General features: G+C 41.3%; 1 protein-coding gene across 1 annotated transcript in view; it reads right to left on the bottom strand.

Moving 5' to 3' along the window:
* Positions 1–9,556: 9,556 nt before the first annotated feature.
* Positions 9,557–19,718, bottom strand: part of CCDC141 (coiled-coil domain containing 141) — a 42,607-nt gene continuing 32,445 nt past the window's right edge. The window contains exons 22-24 of the mRNA XM_078603946.1: positions 14,071–14,385; positions 12,740–13,572; positions 9,557–11,074 (exon numbers count right to left, since the gene is read on the bottom strand). Coding sequence (XP_078460072.1) covers positions 10,849–11,074; positions 12,740–13,572; positions 14,071–14,385 — 1,374 coding nt within the window. The 3' untranslated portion in view covers positions 9,557–10,848. The remainder of the gene's footprint in view (positions 11,075–12,739; positions 13,573–14,070; positions 14,386–19,718) is intronic.

Genomic DNA, 19,718 nt, shown 5'->3' with positions numbered 1-19,718 from the left:
AGTCAGTAGTACTATAGAGTCAGTAGTATCTACTATAGAGTCAGTAGTATCTACTATAGAGTCAGTAGTATCTGCTATAGAGTCAGTAGTATCTACTATAGAGTCAGTAGTATCTGCTATAGAGTCAGTAGTATCTACTATAGAGTCAGTAGTATCTACTATAGAGTCAGTAGTATCTGCTATAGAGTCAGTAGTATCTACTATAGAGTCAGTAGTATCTACTATAGAGTCAGTAGTATCTACTATAGAGTCAGTAGTATCTACTATAGAGTCAGAAGTATCTACTATAGAGTCAGTAGTATCTACTATAGAGTCAGAAGTATCTACTATAGAGTCAGTAGTATCTGCTATAGAGTCAGTAGTATCTACTATAGAGTCAGTAGTATCTGCTATAGAGTCAGCAGTATCTACTATAGAGTCAGTAGTATCTACTACAGAGTCTGCAGTATCTACTATAGAGTCAGTAGTATCTACTATAGAGTCAGTAGTATCTACTATAGAGTCAGTGGTATCTACTATAGAGTCAGTAGTATCTGCTATAGAGTCAGTAGTATCTACTATAGAGTCAGTAGTATCTACTATAGAGTCAGTAGTATCTGCTATAGAGTCAGTAGTATCTACTATAGAGTCAGTAGTATCTACTATAGAGTCAGAAGTATCTGCTATAGAGTCAGAAGTATCTACTATAGAGTCAGTAGTATCTACTACAGAGTCAGTATCTACTATAGAGTCAGTCGTATCTACTATAGAGTCAGTAGTATCTACTATAGAGTCAGTAGTATCTACTATAGAGTCAGTAGTATCTACTATAGAGCCAGTAGTATCTGCTATAGAGTCAGTAGTATCTATTATAGACTCAGTAGTATCTGCTATAGAGTCAGTAGTATCTACTATAGAGTCAGTAGTATCTGCTATAGAGTCAGTAGTATCTACTATAGACTCAGTAGTATCTGCTATAGAGTCAGTAGTATCTACTATAGAGTCAGAAATATCTACTATAGACTCAGTAGTATCTGCTATAGAGTCAGTAGTATCTGCTATAGAATCAGTAGTATCTACTATAGAGTCAGTAGTATCTACTATAGAGTCAGTAGTATCTACTATAGAGTCAGTAGCAGAGGTGTGGACTCGAGTCATGTGACTTGGACTCGAGTCAGACTCGAGTCATGAATTTGATGACTTGCGACTCGACTTGGACTTGCATAACAATGACTTTGTCCCACCTCTGGTCAGTAGTATCTACTATAGAGTCAGTAGTATCTACTATAGAGTCAGTAGTATCTACTATAGAGTCAGTAGTATCTACTATAGAGTCAGTAGTATCTACTATAGAGTCAGTAGTATCTACTATAGAGTCAGTGGTATCTACTATAGAGTTAGTAGTATCTACTATAGAGTCAGAAGTATCTACTATAGACTCAGTAGTATCTGCTATAAAGTCAGTAGTACTATAGAGTCAGTAGTATCTACTATAGAGTCAGAAGTATCTACTATAGAGTCAGTGGTATCTACTATAGAGTCAGTAGTATCTACTATAGAGTCAGTGGTATCTACTATAGAGTCAGTAGTATCTACTATAGAGTTAGTAGTATCTACTATAGAGTTAGTAGTATCTACTATAGAGTCAGTAGTATCTACTATAGAGTCAGTGGTATCTACTATAGAGTCAGTAGTATCTACTATAGAGTCAGTAGTATCTGCTATAGAGTCAGTAGTATCTACTATAGAGTCAGTAGTATCTGCTATAGAGTCAGAAGTATCTACTATAGAGTCAGTAGTATCTACTATAGAGTCAGAAATATCTACTATAGAGTCAGTAGTATCTACTATAGAGTCAGTAGTATCTACTATAGAGTCAGTAGTATCTACTATAGAGTCAGTAGTATCTGCACGCTTTGGCGGGGGGAAGAAGAGGACATCAGCGGGAGCGATGGATGAGGAGCGAAGTTGTTAGAACTTGTGAAGAGTCGATATCAGAGGGAATTCCAAACTTGAGCAGAGAAAGGAAAGCAACAGAAGGGGAAGCGCTCTTTTGTGAGCGCGTAACCACAAACGTAAACGATAATCTATTCTGATTTAAAGCTTTCGTGACTGCAGGGATTCATATTCTTTGTTCTTTCGATAAAGTCACGTAGAAGGGAAATAATTTAATAATACGGATATAAAACAATACAAATTCTCACGACGTTTCGACTGCAACACAAGCAATCATCATCAGGTGTGAAATCCACAGAAAGAAAATTAGAAAACATAATAAAATAATTCTCGTGACAATTATTTTATCTTATTATGTTTTATTTTCATTATTTTATTACTTCCCTTCTACGTGACTTTTACCGAAAGAACCAAGAAGATGAACTGTATCCCTCTCTCCTCCTTGTGCTCAATCCACGCTTCCGCTCTTTCTCACTTCGTGGCTCCCTTCACTGGAACTTCCCCTCCACATTAAGCAAGTCACCTTCGCTCACTAAGTTTCCGCTCCGCACTCAAAAACTCACTTATTTTCTCGAGCTCATCCCCATGGACCCCTTAATCTCCCCTCATAACTGCCACCGTTGTTTTCCCCTCTTCGTATTCTCATTGCATGGCTCTAAGCCATTCCTCATCCATTAATTCCATGCATCATGGTTTACTGTCATCAATTTCACTTTCAACGAAAATCACGCGTCATCACCGAGTTTTTCCCACCTTCGCTTCCTCTCGTCTATTTCATTCACCTTATCTGCACCATTACATCCATATGGGCCATTCTTAATTCTGTGTAAATCGGCCTTGGATTGGATAAGGTTTACGTACAAAAAATATACCAAACAAACTTCTGGTTTATTTTAAGCTCCAACTTTTTCTTCCCGACAATCATATACAGCGTCGAAATAAGAGCGCCAACGTTAGGGTGGCTGCAACGAAAAATAGCATGACGGCGCGCGGGTCTGCAAATACTTTTAATATCCTGCTCGCAAACGGTCTGAACGCCCCTCGTAAGGTATGGGGGGGAGGAGGGGGATCTAAATTTAGCGCATGCTTGGGCGAGGAAGGCACCTAACCCATGACTGCTGGGAGCCCTCGCTTCGGAGACTGCACATGGCGCACTTACTCACCACCAACTGTGAACCCAGCAACTCGGGTGGCTCAGAATCATCAGGATCTCTTATTATTGAGCTATGCAGCTCTTTTGCACAAATGTCCAGTCTGGGGCATGGGGCAGAGGTCGCAACCGGGTACCCGATACCTGTACCCTACCCAATACCCGGCTACCCGTACCCGGCCGGGTACGGGTAGCCGTTTGCGACCCTGGTGCGGCCGGGTACGGGTAAGGAATCAAAACCCGTTTGCGACCTCTGGCACGGGGTCATTGTGAAGGACATTGCAAACGAATGTTTGATAAAAGGTTCAAGCGGATGGGCAAGGTCTCGCGACTTAGCTTGCGGACCAATGGCATGCCTTCCAAAACATATCGTAGAAATACTTTAAGTGATGCCGTTGGATTTGTATTACAACAAAGTTAGGCAAACGGTAAATAAAAAAAATATTATTGAAATATCATTGCAAAAAAATGCCATATCCTTTGCAGGATAAATCTTAATTGTAACATTTTCTAAGCATTTAAGGTTAGTTTTAACCTTGCAATGGATGCCGAGATAAAACATCGCCAAAGTAATTGATTAGACGTCTACTGAAACTCGCAAAGAATATTTAAAAGTATAGCCAAGTGTAAGTGATCGACTCGCTATTTTCATGCGCATGACGTTGTAGATGGGCAAGTTGAAACGTGGTACACAGAACAGTTGTCCCTCGGTTAACGTTTTTAATCCGTTCCACGAAAACTACTGTTCACCGAAATCACCGTTAATCGAATACAGGGAATGCATGTTATAATCAATTTCGCTCGGTTTGGCCGAAATTGGCACCCGCGTGCATGACGTAAACGTACCGTTAATCAAAATGCCAACGTTTGTCAAAAAGACGAGGTCCTACGGGAGGCGAATCGTTAACCGAAAAAACGTTAACCGATGTCACTGTTAACCGAGAGACCACTATGGTCAAGTCTGTGCTTATAACTAACAATTCAAGCTTCAAATAAAATTGGCCCCTGAAAATGTGGGGAACCGTTTTTGTTATCTTTTTTTAAGTCTGCAAATGTTCAAAGCTGGAGATTGTTTAAAGGTGCTGAATTAAATAAGACATCAGCTGTTCAATAAAAACAATCAAATCGTTGGCTACATTTAGAATAGTGTGATGCCAAATCCAATAGTTAACTAATTCGAATGATTGGGAATTTGTAAATACTGTGTTTTGTTTTGCTTCTTCAGGGCATTTCCCTTTATACCATTTCTTTTAAATACACCAACATAATGACGACCATCTGGCAACAAAACTGACACCGTTTTACAAGGAGTCATGTTTGCATAGACCGCAATACCTGCAGTTATAATACAAACAAAAGACATAACTCTGATAATGTGCACTGTCCTTGAAGTTGATTGGTCTACACCCGAGACAGCTTTCCTTAGAGCCTAGTCTCACATGGGTTGGACCAGATGACGCCAAAAGGCGCCTTTTGGCGTCATCTGGTCCAACCCATGTGAGGACAATGCACATTATCAGAGTTATGTTCTTTTGTTTGTATTATGACTGCAGGTATTGCGGTCTATGCAAACATGACTCCTTGTAAAAAGGTGTCAGTTTTGTTGCCAGATAGAAGGGTAAAAAAACAATTATCATATTTTTGCTGGCAAATGAGGTTCCCATAGTATAATGACGACCAGTTAAAAGAAAGGATGATGATTTGCATTTATAGGGCGATTAAATTCCTCAGCGTGTCAATGGACCTTGCATCACGTCTCTTGTGATATATTGCCTTTAGCTGTACATGAAGAGGCAGTATTTTAATCACTACTGGTATTGGTAACGGTCTGAACAATGTTTTTTTTGTTGGTATGTTGTGAGTCGTTTCGAATCGACCCCATCACCAAACACATAAATTACATAATACATTATTGCACAAGCAATCAATATCCAGTGAAGGATTCTATGTTGTGTGTGCATTAGCTCCTGAAACAATGAATCCTATTTGTTAAATAAAACGAATGAATCACAAATTGAGTTGTAACAAAAAAATATACAGTTCACATTTTTACAGCATTCATTTTAATACATTCGCCATAACATAATCATGTAATGCGACAATCATAATAGATCAATAAGGTTATAAAATAAACAATGCTGGCATGCTGTAAAGCAAAGTGTTTCTGCTGTCCTTGGAGGCTGTGTTGCTCCGGCAGCGATTTCGATAATTGACATTTGAATGTCATGCATGACCATGCACTTTATTGCGGATTGGTGTGGAAAACCGTGGAAGTATTATTTTTTTTACAAATGTACAAAAATTCATGGCAGATTCCAAGCGAGTTTGTCTAGCCATAATTGTAACTAGGTTTGCAGATAAAATGTACTATTACAAGTATATCATTTTTCGCCGTGTGTACATTTTTTCAATGAATTAAAAGGGACATCCAAAACAAATTTAGATAAAGATGTGATCATGGGCAAAGCCGCCGACGATGCCACCACAAAACCTCGTCAACGCTTTCTACCCCCTGCGAGATGCCCGCAGCTGCTCCACATGAGACACGTGACCTCCAAAATCCGGCCTCATGCTATTCCCACCATCTGGTCTTGCGTCTTCCACTTGGTTGACAGATTCGTGGAGACCACTTTGACCTGCCCCCTCCTCCTGCACACATCCTAACCGCCGGCATGGTGGTTTTTATTTAGACTGATTACATCAAAGCACTGATTTGGGGCGGGGGGGAGAATGGTTGCGCTGGGTGGGACATGCATTAAATTATGAATGTTAATATTTTATGAATTTAGAAATTTGAGCGAGAAGTGTCAAAAAAAAGTTGTGTTATCACTGCAGAATTAGAATGCATAAATTATAGGATTATGCATTATTCTGATTGAGATGAATGATATTGATGTGATCACAAAATAACTATAAAACATTATACTATTTACCACTGTTAACTACGATCTCATTACAATTTTTTTAATTTTCATTTTAAAACGCTATTAAGGCAGCATTGATTTATAATACATTCAATTCACCCCAAAACAGTGCATATGAAAATGTGAAATATCCATGATCTACATTGCTATATTATAAATAATAATCACTTCTGTAGCATTCATCAACTCATGGCTTAAGCGATCAAATGCGTTATATTTCAAAGATGCTAGTTCTCAATATTTCTCATTTAATGGCTCCTTTCAGATTTTAAATCAGTTTCTTCTCCTAGAAATGTCAAAAGTGTTGATGTTAAATAATCAACGTGCAGTGGCACAGAGGTCACGTGAAAAAGTGTAAATTAGTTAAGTTATTATTCATCTATCTCTGTGCATACAAACTTTATATGTGCACCCATTTAATTGTAGAGAGAAGGGAATCACAAATCTTTCAGAAACATAAAAGGTCGGTATTCCAATTGCCTCTCATGCCATGTGGGCAATCCCTACATATAATGAATCGGAATCTTTATTTAGACTGAAGCTTCTTTTTCACAGATATATACCATACAACAGATGCACACTTTCAGGGGGAGGGGTGACATCGTGGTCAACACACAGCACTCTGTTACCAAACTAAGTTTGATTCCCAGCCATGGCTAACATCAATGGAGAAGTGATACCTGAACCGGTCCCAGCCAAACCAATTCACCAACCCGCAGTGAGAAATGCTGCGAGGCACGGTCAAACAAATCCCCATGACCGACGTAACATGCGCAGGCCTTAATCCGGTAAGGGATTAACAGAGCAAGGGGCATTATTTAATTTAAAAAATAAGTAGGCTATTAGCCTATCATTAAATCTGGTGAAGTTTTAATTGACAAGCACCTCGGGATTCAACAATACGGGCTTTACGTTGTCCGCAAAGAAATCAATACACAAAGGCGAGTATCTTGTGGTTGCCATCGTCAATCCAGTGAGGAATCTCAGCAACATGGTTTATTGTAGCAGCATTTTTAAATCCTTTATATTAAGTTCACTTTCTTGCTTGCTTGCTTACGACCGTGCAAATCTTTCGGTCGTTTTTAACCCACTTCCCGTGATCCAATCGAGCTGACATTTTGCACACAGACTCGTTGTGCGTGACAATTAATTTTCGTGAAAAATTTTTTCCTAAATTTTACACTTTTTAGGAAAAAAAAAATTATATTTAATTACCAATTGCTTAATGGTGGCAGGCAATCATCTGACCCATAGGTGGCAGCCATCTCAAGCCAGAGGACGAGAGGACTCTAGCCGCCACGCATATAAAGGATTTATAGTGAAAAACTTTGTTTTTACGGGTTAATTTTTTTTACGAACCCAATAATGACCCTGATGCACGTTATTCACTGCATTGCAACAAATTACTTTTCATAGAGGCGCTTTGACACGTTTATTGCTCACTGCAGATGCATGCGCACACGTGATTATTTGCTGGAAAAAAGAAAACGTGGGGTGACCTGATCTGAATGGCAACAGAAATCCATTCTAGAAAATAAAATCAGCAACTTAAAAACACAAAACACACCCATCACTGGGCAGAAGCTGCTGGAACACACATTAGAATGCTCTGACAGCAGGAAAGATGATATAGGGTAGCCTTCATCACTCCCAAAGCTCCCGATGCAGCAATTGAGAGAGAGTTCAGACTGCAGCTTGTATGACAACATTAATCATAGCCGTGCAGTTTGCTGTTCAGTGGCCACCTTTTTTCTAACTCGCATCATGAAATTATCAGGAACTTTTTTGTACAGCATGTATTTTATAGCCACCTGAATAATCTGACATTTGGATGTAGACAGGGCTTAATTTCGAATGTAATAAAAACCTCAACACCCCCCACCCCGCCAATACTCAGGATGGAAGAGGGAGCGGTGGTGGTGGGGGGGGGATGAGAGATATTTTCTGGAGACACACAGCTCCAGACGAAATCAAGCCTTGGATGTAGATGGCAACATAGAATGGCAGTGACTAATGTGGTCCATACATTGCGATGGCTACACACCCAGCAAATGTGCAACGACACATTGATCTCATTGCCTTTATGCATGCTAATGAAAATCATGGTTTAGTATCCACCCTCCCCCCCCCAATTTTATTCTGAGTGTTCTCTCAGCATCATGTCATGAGATGAAAAAAACCCATTCGCAGAGCATCACAAACTGCCTATGTACGAGCACATTTCACGGAATATACCACAAATCTAATCCTTGAGATTCCCTTCAAAGCCATCATTTATCCATGAATTCTTACCCTACCTGCTCCACAGTAATGTTTGTCGCATGACAGTCAAACCGAAACGTTTAATTTTCAGTGCTGACATTTATTCTAATTAACTGCAGAAGCAAAGAGGAAATGACTTTTTGTGTAGTTTATTGGTGACCAGGCTTTGGCCATTAAATTACTACTCTTGAGGGGCCCTATTTAATGATGTGCAGCTGTCCGGAACTTAGGACCTCAAACGGGGACGAATCAGTGCTCCGACCTCTGAGCCACACAGCCCCCTCTACAATAGCCATGTAATTTAATGCTCTGACCACCAACATACATAGCAAGCTCAGCGATGCCACTCAAGTACAGTACACCCAGTGCTCTGTGCACATCGTTGCAAACTCAAGTTAATTCAGCGTGGCAGCATGTGATCGCACTCACCTTTAAGATAATGTTAAATAGAATTAAAATCGATTTGCGGTTCAATTTTAGAAAGTAATTTTCATACCTCGAAAGTGGTCAAGCCACTTGAAAGACAGTTTCAAGATGCACAAAGGCAAGTTAAACTATTTGGCGAAAAACAAATGCAAAATTCCACATCATAGCTTGATGAGTTGTACTGTATATATTGAAACATTTAAATTATTTGTACTTTCGGTAAAATTTAATTAACTTAGTTGCGTGGCACATGTAAGCGGCAGGTTAAAAACAATGTGAGCAGATTTGTAGAAACTTGCATGGTGCAGAAAACAAAGACCACTTGCTTCACCGACACATCCGAGCAGAGCCAGCACAGAGGCCCCCTCATGGTTTTCCACTGGATATTTATGTCATGCCAAGCCAGAACCAAACCACGACTACCCTGGCCTCACAAGACATCCGAATCTGGCTCGAAGCCAATAAGCCAAACAAGGCCAGGGCCGGGGCTAATGGCGGGTTCATTTCACGTAGCAGCGGTCAGTGTAACTCAAATACTGAGGCAACCTACATGGCTCTCCACTCGTTCATGGCATGTGATGTCAGTGGCACGGCTTGGGGGTTTGAAGTAAGGAAGAACAACCTAGGGCTACCTGAGCTACACCAAAGTTAAAAAATGTTGGGGGCCCTAGCAAGGCTCGGTTGTGCAGTGGCAGAGTTTATCGCAAATGGCTACAATTCTGTACAGCAATGCCTGCTACTACTACATTGGCATGACAGTGAAATACTGTGTGGAAGGACAAATAACAAAAATAAACCTCCCGCCACATTCGTCAATAACACCGTGCCCTTTAAAAGGATGACGAAAAAAAAGGCAACATTTCCGCCGATGGCTCCTTTATTCATATCGCACAAACGAATGTGTCGGTTTTGCACAAGTCATTTATGCACGAGATTTTGTCGTAATGCTGGTGGTTAATAGTTGCACTAAAAGTCGTCACCACTGGGTGGCAAACAGAGCGTTGACAAGAAGTTGCGAATGCGTGAAGTTAGCGGGGCACGTGGCCATAATTATGCACTGCACTGAAGATAATTCAGCAAAGCTGTTGTGGTACGATGTTATTGCTCGGTAAAAAAGAGGCACAGGACACGCTTGACTGATCCGCTTTCCGTCAGTGATATTGGTTAAGTTTCGATCCACCGATGCAGTTTTTTTTTACAAACACCAATGTAGTTTTGTTGCAAAGGATGAAAATGTACCATTCATTAGAGTTGAGTTATCAGATGATTTAATGATACGATTACTCTATTGTTCATTTTTATCGCGCAGTTAATGGGATGACTCAAACATTGTTGGAAAAAAAAGCCCTCACCTCCGTTTCCACGTCTGATTTTGGAAAGGGAGGTGATGGGAGGGGGGGTGATGTCATTAGCATCAGCAGACTCACGTACCTGTCAACCCATCATCAGTGCCTACCTTATGACAGACTAATTCCAACTTTATTGGTCACCCCGTGCCCTTATACATCTCAACGTTCATCCTACAAAGTCCCATCACAAGGGAGAAACACAAACAAATTGACACCAAAAAACATTTGCCCGTATTGAAACGGCTCAATTTTCCTGTACAATAATACGGGTAAACCATATGGGTTGACAGGTATAGCCTCATCAAGCTTGGTGTGGCTTTCAGGGGGTTTCTCGCCTGACAAATGCAGCCACGAGTTATAAAGGTGCCCGAATAATCGACCACCACTAAAATAATTCGCTTTAAATGTTTTGTCGATTAATTAATACCATCAACTAATAATCCCACCTCTACTGGTGACCAATATTGGAAAATACTATACGGTACTCGAACAATATGGTTTCAATGAATGAAATCAAATGCATTTCCTTACCATATTCAAAAATGAGGCAATGGACATGAGATTGCAGCCAATTAACTGTTGATATCCTTTAATAACCTTTACCAAAGATTAATATAGATTTTTTGTAAAATGCGTATTTATAATTGAATTTCAACACAAACGCGGCACCAGTTTAATTTATGAACTTGTTTTGTTCGGTCCAGAATTAGGCTTGACGATTCATCCGGGTCGACTTAAATCCATCGCTTGGTGACCCAACATAGGTGACCCAACATAACTAGATAAGGTATATCAACTTTGATCATGTGACACAGAGCGCCGCACTGCGCTGAAGGCCACTCCACTCGTTACCTGAGTTGACCTGAAGGACAACTGCAGTCGCCTCTGCACCAGCCACATTCTCGGCCCTCGCGATGTAAACTCCGGCGTCGGTGACCGTGGCCTTCGCTATTAGCAGGCAGTGTCGATCCTCACAACACCCGAGCTCTGTGTTTTCATTAGAATTTAACAATTGTCCATTCCGGAGCCTGCAATGAGGAACAAACAAACAAAAAAACACAGAGAATGTGACAATGTATAACACACGGTAGGGTGAAGATAACGAGGCCTTTAAGGCCAAATGGGGACTTTTTCGAGCGGTCTTCGCAAGCACTTGACATTTTAGCAACTGTTGCCACGCTATTTTCGATTGTAAAAAAAAAGGTTTTGCCAAATGTGTATTTTTTTATTACAGTTGCTGACCCAAGGAGCCTAAAAACCAAAGGGACCAGCAACAAACATCGCTATTGAAGGTGTAACACGTTGTTCTTCATTGCAAGGCCCGCAGGCCAACTGGTGTCAAGACTAGAGGCTCATTGAAAACAGGGGGTTGGGTTCCGTCGCCGCGGTTAACACTCATCATCCAAGCCTATCGACGCATCCTATGCATTCAGTAAAAGTGAGAAACGTGTACAGTATTGTATAACATTTAAAAAAAATCTTTAGTATTAATGGTGAACAAAAACTGTTCAATAATTATACTGTAGTGAAGTCCAGATATCGGTCTCAGTGACGATGATGGTGATGTTTGGGGAGGGAGTTGGGGTTGGCTATCGGCATGAGCGGCTGTACTCTATCCTCAGAAAGCTTTCGCTTTAAGGACAAATTTCTCCTTGCCCTCTTCACACTACGCTCATATGCACCGCCAGCTCGACGCTTATGTGGGCCCTGATTAAGGGCAAAACAAACCACGAGTAGTGGTGCGGTATTGTACAGTAATCACGGTACACTTTCACGGGGCATAAATTGCAGCACTTTTAGGCTCTGACGACTGCTGCAACAACTGAATGACGTGGTACAAGCAGTGCCAGATTAAGCTAGTGCGGGGCCTGTAGCATATGTTACAAAGGGGCTCTAAACATATAAATATAAAAAACACAAATTTTTCACGTGCATAGTAAAGTAATTGGATTTTTTCATTTGCTATACAGCCAGATAATACGACAAATCGCTAACCTTAAACACCCAGTCGTTCATAAAAGTTGAAGGCGGTATAGTACTATAGTAATAGAGCAAGTGCAGAATCACTGAACCGGAATTGATGGCTTGAAAGCATTTAGCGCGGGGCCCTTGAAAGTGCAGGGCCCATAGCATATGTAGCTATTTTTGCTTCTACGATAATATAATCCGGCACTGAGTACAAGTATTTGTACGCGGGGTACGCGTATTGGTGGGTACCACGGCCGCTTGATGCTTGAACCCGGCCGGAGATTTGAAATCATGGGCAGCGTGAAATCCAAAACAGTGGTTACAGTGTTATAGCGTACCGTGGTTGTGGGAAAGGGAAAAAAACGGTATGCGCAATAATTATACATGAATACTCGAAACCGTGGTTGGAAAAAAAACGTGGTCGACGTGGGATTGTTCTACGCGAATGTGAAAACACCCCCCCATAGTCGCGCCATCTAACCCCAATGGTTTCAAACGTGTGTGGTTGGTCCTCACCACTCCCGATGTCTTATCGGCAAAAAAGTGAAGGGCACTCGTATGAAGGCAAAGGGCAACTTCTGATAGAAGCACACTTCGTATATAATCACAATCTGGTAAAACTCCCAAGAGATGTGCTTATATCCAGCTTCTACTTTAACAATAATGTGCATGACTGTGAGAAGCACATTGACAAACGGTACCAAATGCGCCTGTGTGTCACCCACCAAACCACGGTGGGCTCAGGGCTGCCTCCAACAATCACCTCCACGGTTACCGGCGATCCCTCAATAACCTCGGCACTGGCGAGCGGCTGAGTGAAACGCGACGGCTGACCAGCCAGCTGGCACCAGGAGCGAGGTGTCAGCGCCAGGTGCGTCTCCTCTCTGACAAGGCCCCGCTCAGAGCAGCCGTCGTATCCTCGTGCGGAGCCAAGTGCCGGACGTGGCGAAGCTTCGGGCACTGCGGGTAGCAGCGGTCCACGGGGCCCGGCGGGGATTTTGTTGAACGTAACCAGTTTAACGAAAGAAAAGTAAGGGCACTTAAAATTCGTCGCGCGTGAATCTTTCCCAAAGTCAATTGAGCTGGGCGCTGCTCGGACGCCCAGATTTAATGCGACTTGGCCGTTGCCCATTGCAAACGGGCTAGCGGCACGTGCAGGAGTCTCAGCTTGAGCGTGGTTCTCAACAGAGCGAGAACGGGCATAACCACAGATGTGAGACGTGCACTCGAAATCTCTGCTGAAAACCGGCTCGTATTCGCACACGCAATGGTCAACGGTGCGCGACGACGACACGGGCCGTTCGATGCCACTGCCATCGTGCATTTGTGCACGCCGTCGCGCCATGCCGTTGTCATTTTTCTGCCACTCTTGTGTGCAATGACCATCCTCGATCGCTTTTTCACTGCGAGACGTGCGAGCCTCTGGGCTGCCATACGCACGCGAGGCAAGTGCTGCTTTCGAAGACGAACACGCTTGACCGTCCAATAATTTGGAGCGCCCAGTCTCTGGGTAAACAGCTGATGTGCACGATTTGCCATTTTTCAGGTAATGTTCCTTCTGAAAGAAAAAAAGGGTCAATAAAATCATTAATAAAAAAAAGTGAAACGAAACATTATTTCCTAAAACCATATGCACACGTGTTTGCACCACTTATTCAAAACAATCAACATATGTGCATTGTGTTGATTTTTTTTACGGGTGGACTGCGTAATATTTGTTTACAGCCCTTTGTCAAACCACTTCTGGATGAAGGCCTCCCCAAGTTGTAAAAGGGGGTTATTTTGACCCGGACTTCACCCTTGCTGGTCAGTGCGCATTGTGAAGGGGGGGGGGGGTGAGGGGGGGGGGGACCCAGGACCAGTTCAGATCTCACTCACCACGAAAGTTAGCCATAACCAGGTATCGAACTCAGGCGACATGGGTTCGTAGCACAGAATGTGGTGCCACTTCTGACAGGACTCAATTTAATATAAACAATTTAATGTTTACCCTCTGAATATGTAATACCTTTGGAATAATACGTAATAAAAAAATGTTTTGATCAGTAAAACGTACCTGCCCTCCCTCCTTGGGAGAGTCTTCACCATCGTATTTTGAATTACTACACAATAGTGATGAAGTGGTTGCATTCTCAGAAGACAGTTTAACGCTCTGCTTCTCATCTTGGCCAGACATTCTATTTGCTGAAATTTCCAAAGGATCTTTCAAGCCTGAAAATGAATCAGTTTGTCTTGATGTTTCATCTTCAGAGGGACGTTTTTTTAAATTGTTTTCTTTTATATCGGCTACTGTCTCCCTGAGTACATCTCCCACAGTGCTTGGATTTTCTTCCGAAGCAGGATTCTCCGAATGTTCCTTTATTTCTTTCCCCTAAAAAAACATCAATATGAGACTAAACGTTAACACATACTCATGCTCATGAAACCACCAATTGAGTTTATTGCAGTTTAAAATGTCAACATCACTCATTCACAAACATTCAGTGTTTACTGAACAATGTTTACAGAGACGTCCATTCAGTCATTGGAACGGGTAAAGGTACACCCCTGCAATTACTTGCTCATGTCACCTCTGATAGAATGGCTTCCACTATAAAAAAAAGAACTCTGGAAAGCTGCTCAGGAGGGTATTTTGCCTTACTTTTAAATGCTGGCCAGACATTTTAGAATAGGTCGGAGTACCCACAAATGAACCGCACCGCACACAACCTGTTAATTGGGGCTCCACGGTGGCGAGATGTTAACTACCTCGCCTGGTATACAGGATGGTTGTGGGTTCGATTCCGACCATGATGCCTGTATATTTGGAGTTTTCATGTTCTCACAGTGGTCGTGTGGATTTTTCTCCAGTTCCCTCCCGTTTTCGCCTCCACGTTTAGAAACATGTGTTTGCTATACATTTCCAAAATAAGCCATTTCCATTGGGCTATCATTTGTGGCCAGGCCACTTCTGAAAAAAAACATATATAACTCTGTGGGCCTTACCTGGTAAAATAAAAACATTAGTTTGTGTTTTTTATTGAGTTAATATGGTATACCAATTTATACCACTGAGTCGAATGAGGTGGAGGTATGATAATTGTTTTTTTACCCTTCTATCTGGCAACAAAACTGACACCTTTTTACAAGGAGTCATGTTTGCATAGACCACAATACCTGCAGTCATAATGCAAACAAAAAACATAACTCTGATAATGTGCACTGTCCTTGAAGTTGATTGGTCCACACCCAAGACAGCTTTCCTTAGAGCCTAGTCTCACATGGGTTGGACCAGATGACGCCAAAAGGCGCACAACTCAAAGACAATGCACCATCAGAGTATGAGAGCTTGGGGTAAGCAATGGTGAGGTGGAGGTATTTAACCCTTTCCCATTCCGAGACGTCTACAAGTTTGCAGGATGAAGTCCCATCGACCGCTGAATCTCGGGAGGTGAAAGCGGTTCAGCATAAATTTTATTTTTAGAGGCATAGCACCTTTGTTTTTAAAGACATCATACTCACCGCTGAGATCCATAGCGACACGGCCACATCCTATAATAGCAGGGGGCAAACTGTGCCATACACCCTCCCGCATGGCCTTGTGGGAGCTTCGATACAGATAAAATATTGTTTTTAAGTGACTTTATCTTAACTGATGACATACACGTACGTCATCGAAATGGGAAATGGTTAAGAAACTTTCCAATTTTTCAACTGTCGTGCCACAAGACTGAACCAGTGACCTCTGCATAGCAAGCCAAGTGGGCTAACCATTCCACCATGACATCAGCATCCCTCAGTTAATTATCTGATACCAAAAAATAATAATGTATCGTTATGCAATTTGTTTACAAAGAGGTTTTGCCCTTTCAATTAATGGAGGACTTAAATAATGTAGGCAAATAATCTGACCATATATAACCATTTATGGTCATTTGATCGCATGCAGAAACTGAGGTTAAATGCTTTCCCTGATTAGGATATTTTTTAGGTAACTTAAAAAGTGCAAACCTAAATATGCATTTTCCTGAAACAACTGCGCCACCCATCCACATCAAATTGCCATATCGTCATGGAAATGCATGAATGCTACATACTAAGTATCCACTCAATAGCAGAAATGTATCTTTCAATATTAATTTTAGAACTTTCGTGACTGCAGGAATTATTATTTGGTTCTTTTGGTTAAGTCACGTCTAAAGATAAAATAATGAAATAGCGACATAAAATCTAACCAGAAAACTATAGACAGACATATTAGCAGACCGATATCACCAAGATACATAGCGGGAGCAACACAGGTATCTTGGTGATATCGGTCTGCTAATATGTCTGTCTATAGTTTTCTGGTTAGATTTTATGTCGCTATTTCATTATACCTGATGATGATTGCTTGTGTTGCAATCGAAACGTCGTATTCTATTATTTAATTTAATTTATTATTTTATCTTTAGACGTGACTTAACCGAAAGAACCAAATAATAATATCTTTCAATGTATTACATTTGAAAAGTTGTTATCCCTGTCGTTTAAACAAAAATTATATTCTCTAGTTTAACACATAGACTTTCACGACCAATATCACCCATAATGGTTTTTTTTGGGTTAGATCGCCTAAATATAAATGTGTTGTCAAACCCTCCACCACCCAACACAGCTGATTAGTAAGGATTTTCACGTAAACAAAACATGCCAATTCGTTACTAGTCCAGCGCGCCGGTGTGTTGGAGATCAATTCCACCACAACGTTTACAATCAGAGTACGACGTTTCACCAGTAATTACAACAAGCATCATAAGGTGGACAGCCAGATTCTGACGGGTTTAACGACACAATTATATGCATGCGATGTAAAGCTTTCGTGACTGCAGGGATTCATATTCTTGGTTCTTTCGGTAAAGTCACGTAGAAGGGAAATAATAAAATAATAAAAATAAAACTATTAAATTATCACGACGTTTCAGCCCCTTTTGCCCACTTCAGCAATTGTCTCTTGCTGTGGTTGTCCCACCGGATGACGGGCGCTTGTATTGCGCCCGAAACGTCGTTATTTAATATATTTTATTTTCTATCTACGTGACTTTACCGAAAGAACCAAAGAGTATGAATCCCTGCGGTCACGAAAACTTCAAATCTAGATTCACCACACTTATTAGTGAGGGTCAGTGAAGGTTGGGAGGAGTGGACCGGTTCTGATATCACTTGCCACAGATATTAGCCGTGGCCGGGAATCGAACCTGGGATGCTGGGTTCATTCCACAGTTCGCTAACCACTGTGCCACCGCTTGGCTCTCATTATTTAGCAAAGAATGGCATGACTAAAGCACTTCTAAAACTCTTACGTTGCAACTAATCTGCTAAGAAGTGCAATTTGTGGCCTATCTGTTCCAAAGTTTCGTAATCTCTTTTCCACATTACTGTTCATTTATCACGAGTAGGTGCCACTATTACTTAGATACACCGGAACATACTACTGCCCTACTACTGCCCTCTTGGAACACTTCTGCATGCTGAGCACGTTCCGTGTGGCATGTGTTTAAAGCCTTAAATCACTTCAATCGCCACTGAATGCAAGGTTACAGCAGCCTATATGTTACTTTAACGTCTGACTGGCAAACTATTGGCGTACGTATGTTAAATTTCTTTCGCACCGTACGTAGCCAATTGGAGGTGCGGATATTTATTGCACACATTTGTAAATCTGTTCATGCAGACATGTGCTGCCTAAGCGATGAAGTTAATTCGGTACAATTACGATGTCTAAATGTGACACGCCAAATCGGCACTGAATGAAATGTATGCAAACATCGATTGTACTTGACGCAATTGCCGAGCACCAGCATTTATCTGGACGTATAACTGTATATAAGGACAACGTTGCCAATACCGACCCAGCCATTCTGTTAGATTACAGACAGTCCAAGTGACATCATCATTATTACAGTTAAGGAGATGATATTACGAGGCAAAAATACTAACTAATGATACAAATAATGCAGTAATAACCACAGTCGTTTGGCAGGTCGTGTATGGTTGGGTAGAGTGTGGCTACTTCCACCTCTTCCAAGTTCTTCTTGGTTCTTTCGGTAAAGTCATCACGTAGAAGGGAAATAATAAAATAATAAAAATAAAACATAATAATTCTCACGACGTTCCGGCCACAACGCAAGCAGCCGTCCTCAGGTGAAGAACAGGTCTGTCGCTTGCGTTGTGGCCGAAACGTCGTGAGAATTATTTTATTATGTTTTATTTTTATTATTTCCATTCTACGTGACTTTACCGAAAGAACCAAGAAGATGAATCCCTGCAGTCACGAAAGCTTTATATCGAAATCTCTTCCAAGTTGTCTGCCTCGTGTGGAAGAGTAGGCCAAAAGCCTCCGAGTAGAACTCTCTAGGGCGCCCTCTAGTGGAGGCCCTCACATGGCCGCACATTTAACTTTTACTTTAAAAACGAAATGTTCAAATGTTTTAGATTTGAAGCTTTCGTGACTGCAATGATTCATATTCTTAGGTTTTTTCGGTAAAGTCACGTAGGTAACAACATTAATAAGTATAACCCGTAAAAACAAAGTTTTTCACTATAAATCCTTTATATGCGTGGCAGCGAACTTAATATAAAGGATTTAAAAATATATTCGCCTGTGGAGGACGCGGGGATCGATCCCGCGACCTTTGGCATGGGAAGCGAGGGCGCTACCAACTGCGCTACTCCGCCACGACCTGTGGAGGGGTTACGCTCTTAGGGCTCTTATACTGTGACGTTCAGCCAAAGCGATGAATGAGTTCTATTTGAATATATGTAAAATATTTTTTTATGCCTAAAAAGTGTAAAATTTTGGGAATTTTTTTTCACGAAAAATAATTGTCTGGCACAACGAGTCTGTGTGGAAAATGTCAGCTCGATTGGATCAGGGGAAGTGGGTTAAAAAACGACCGAAAGATTTGCACGGTCCTAAGCAAGCAAGCAAGCACGCGAACTTAATATAAAGGATTTAAAAAGTAAAATAAAATAAAAATAAAAATCACGACGTTTCGGAGGCAACACAAGCTTCCGTCTTCAGGTGGTACCGTCACAGCCACGACAGCTGTATCAAGTAAATGAGAGATTTCACGAGCTACCATTCCGTTTATATAATGGTTGGAGAAGGTGGTGGGGCAAGGGCCGCATACTTTTATTAATATGGTAAGGTGAGGCTTGAGACTAAGAACAGACTGCATAACAAAGGCTGAACCTTTGTTGAGCTGAGCCTTTGTTATGGAGAGGTGCGGTTTGTGACTCAACCTGTAATAAGAAGACCACCACTAAACATGGTTAAACAGTAATGGTTGTCTGTCAAATAAGATTGGCAAAAAAGTGTAGTTAAATCTTTTTGCATGGTTAATCACATCTTTGGAAAGATGTGATTAACCATCTTTGGAAAGATGTGATTAACCATGCAAAAAAAAAGATAACAAAGGCTCAGCCTTTGTTATGCAGTCTGTTCTTAGTCTCAAACCTCACCTTACCATATTAATAATAAGTATGCGGCCCTTGCCCCACCACCTTCTCCAACCATTATATAAACGCAGTGGTAACTCCTGCAATCTCTCATTTACTTGATACAGCTGTCGTGGCTGTGACGGTACCACCTGAAGACGGAAGCTTGTGTTGCCTCCGAAACGTCGTGATTTTTATTTTTATTTTATTTTACTTTTTAATGTTTTTACCTACGTGACTTTACCG

This window comes from Lampetra planeri, chromosome 21, assembly GCF_965212315.1.
Source record: "Lampetra planeri chromosome 21, kcLamPlan1.2.h2, whole genome shotgun sequence".
NCBI classification, from domain to species: domain Eukaryota; kingdom Metazoa; phylum Chordata; class Hyperoartia; order Petromyzontiformes; family Petromyzontidae; genus Lampetra; species Lampetra planeri.
Note: the sequence above shows the minus strand (reverse complement) of the source record. Positions and strands in the feature narration are given on the sequence as shown.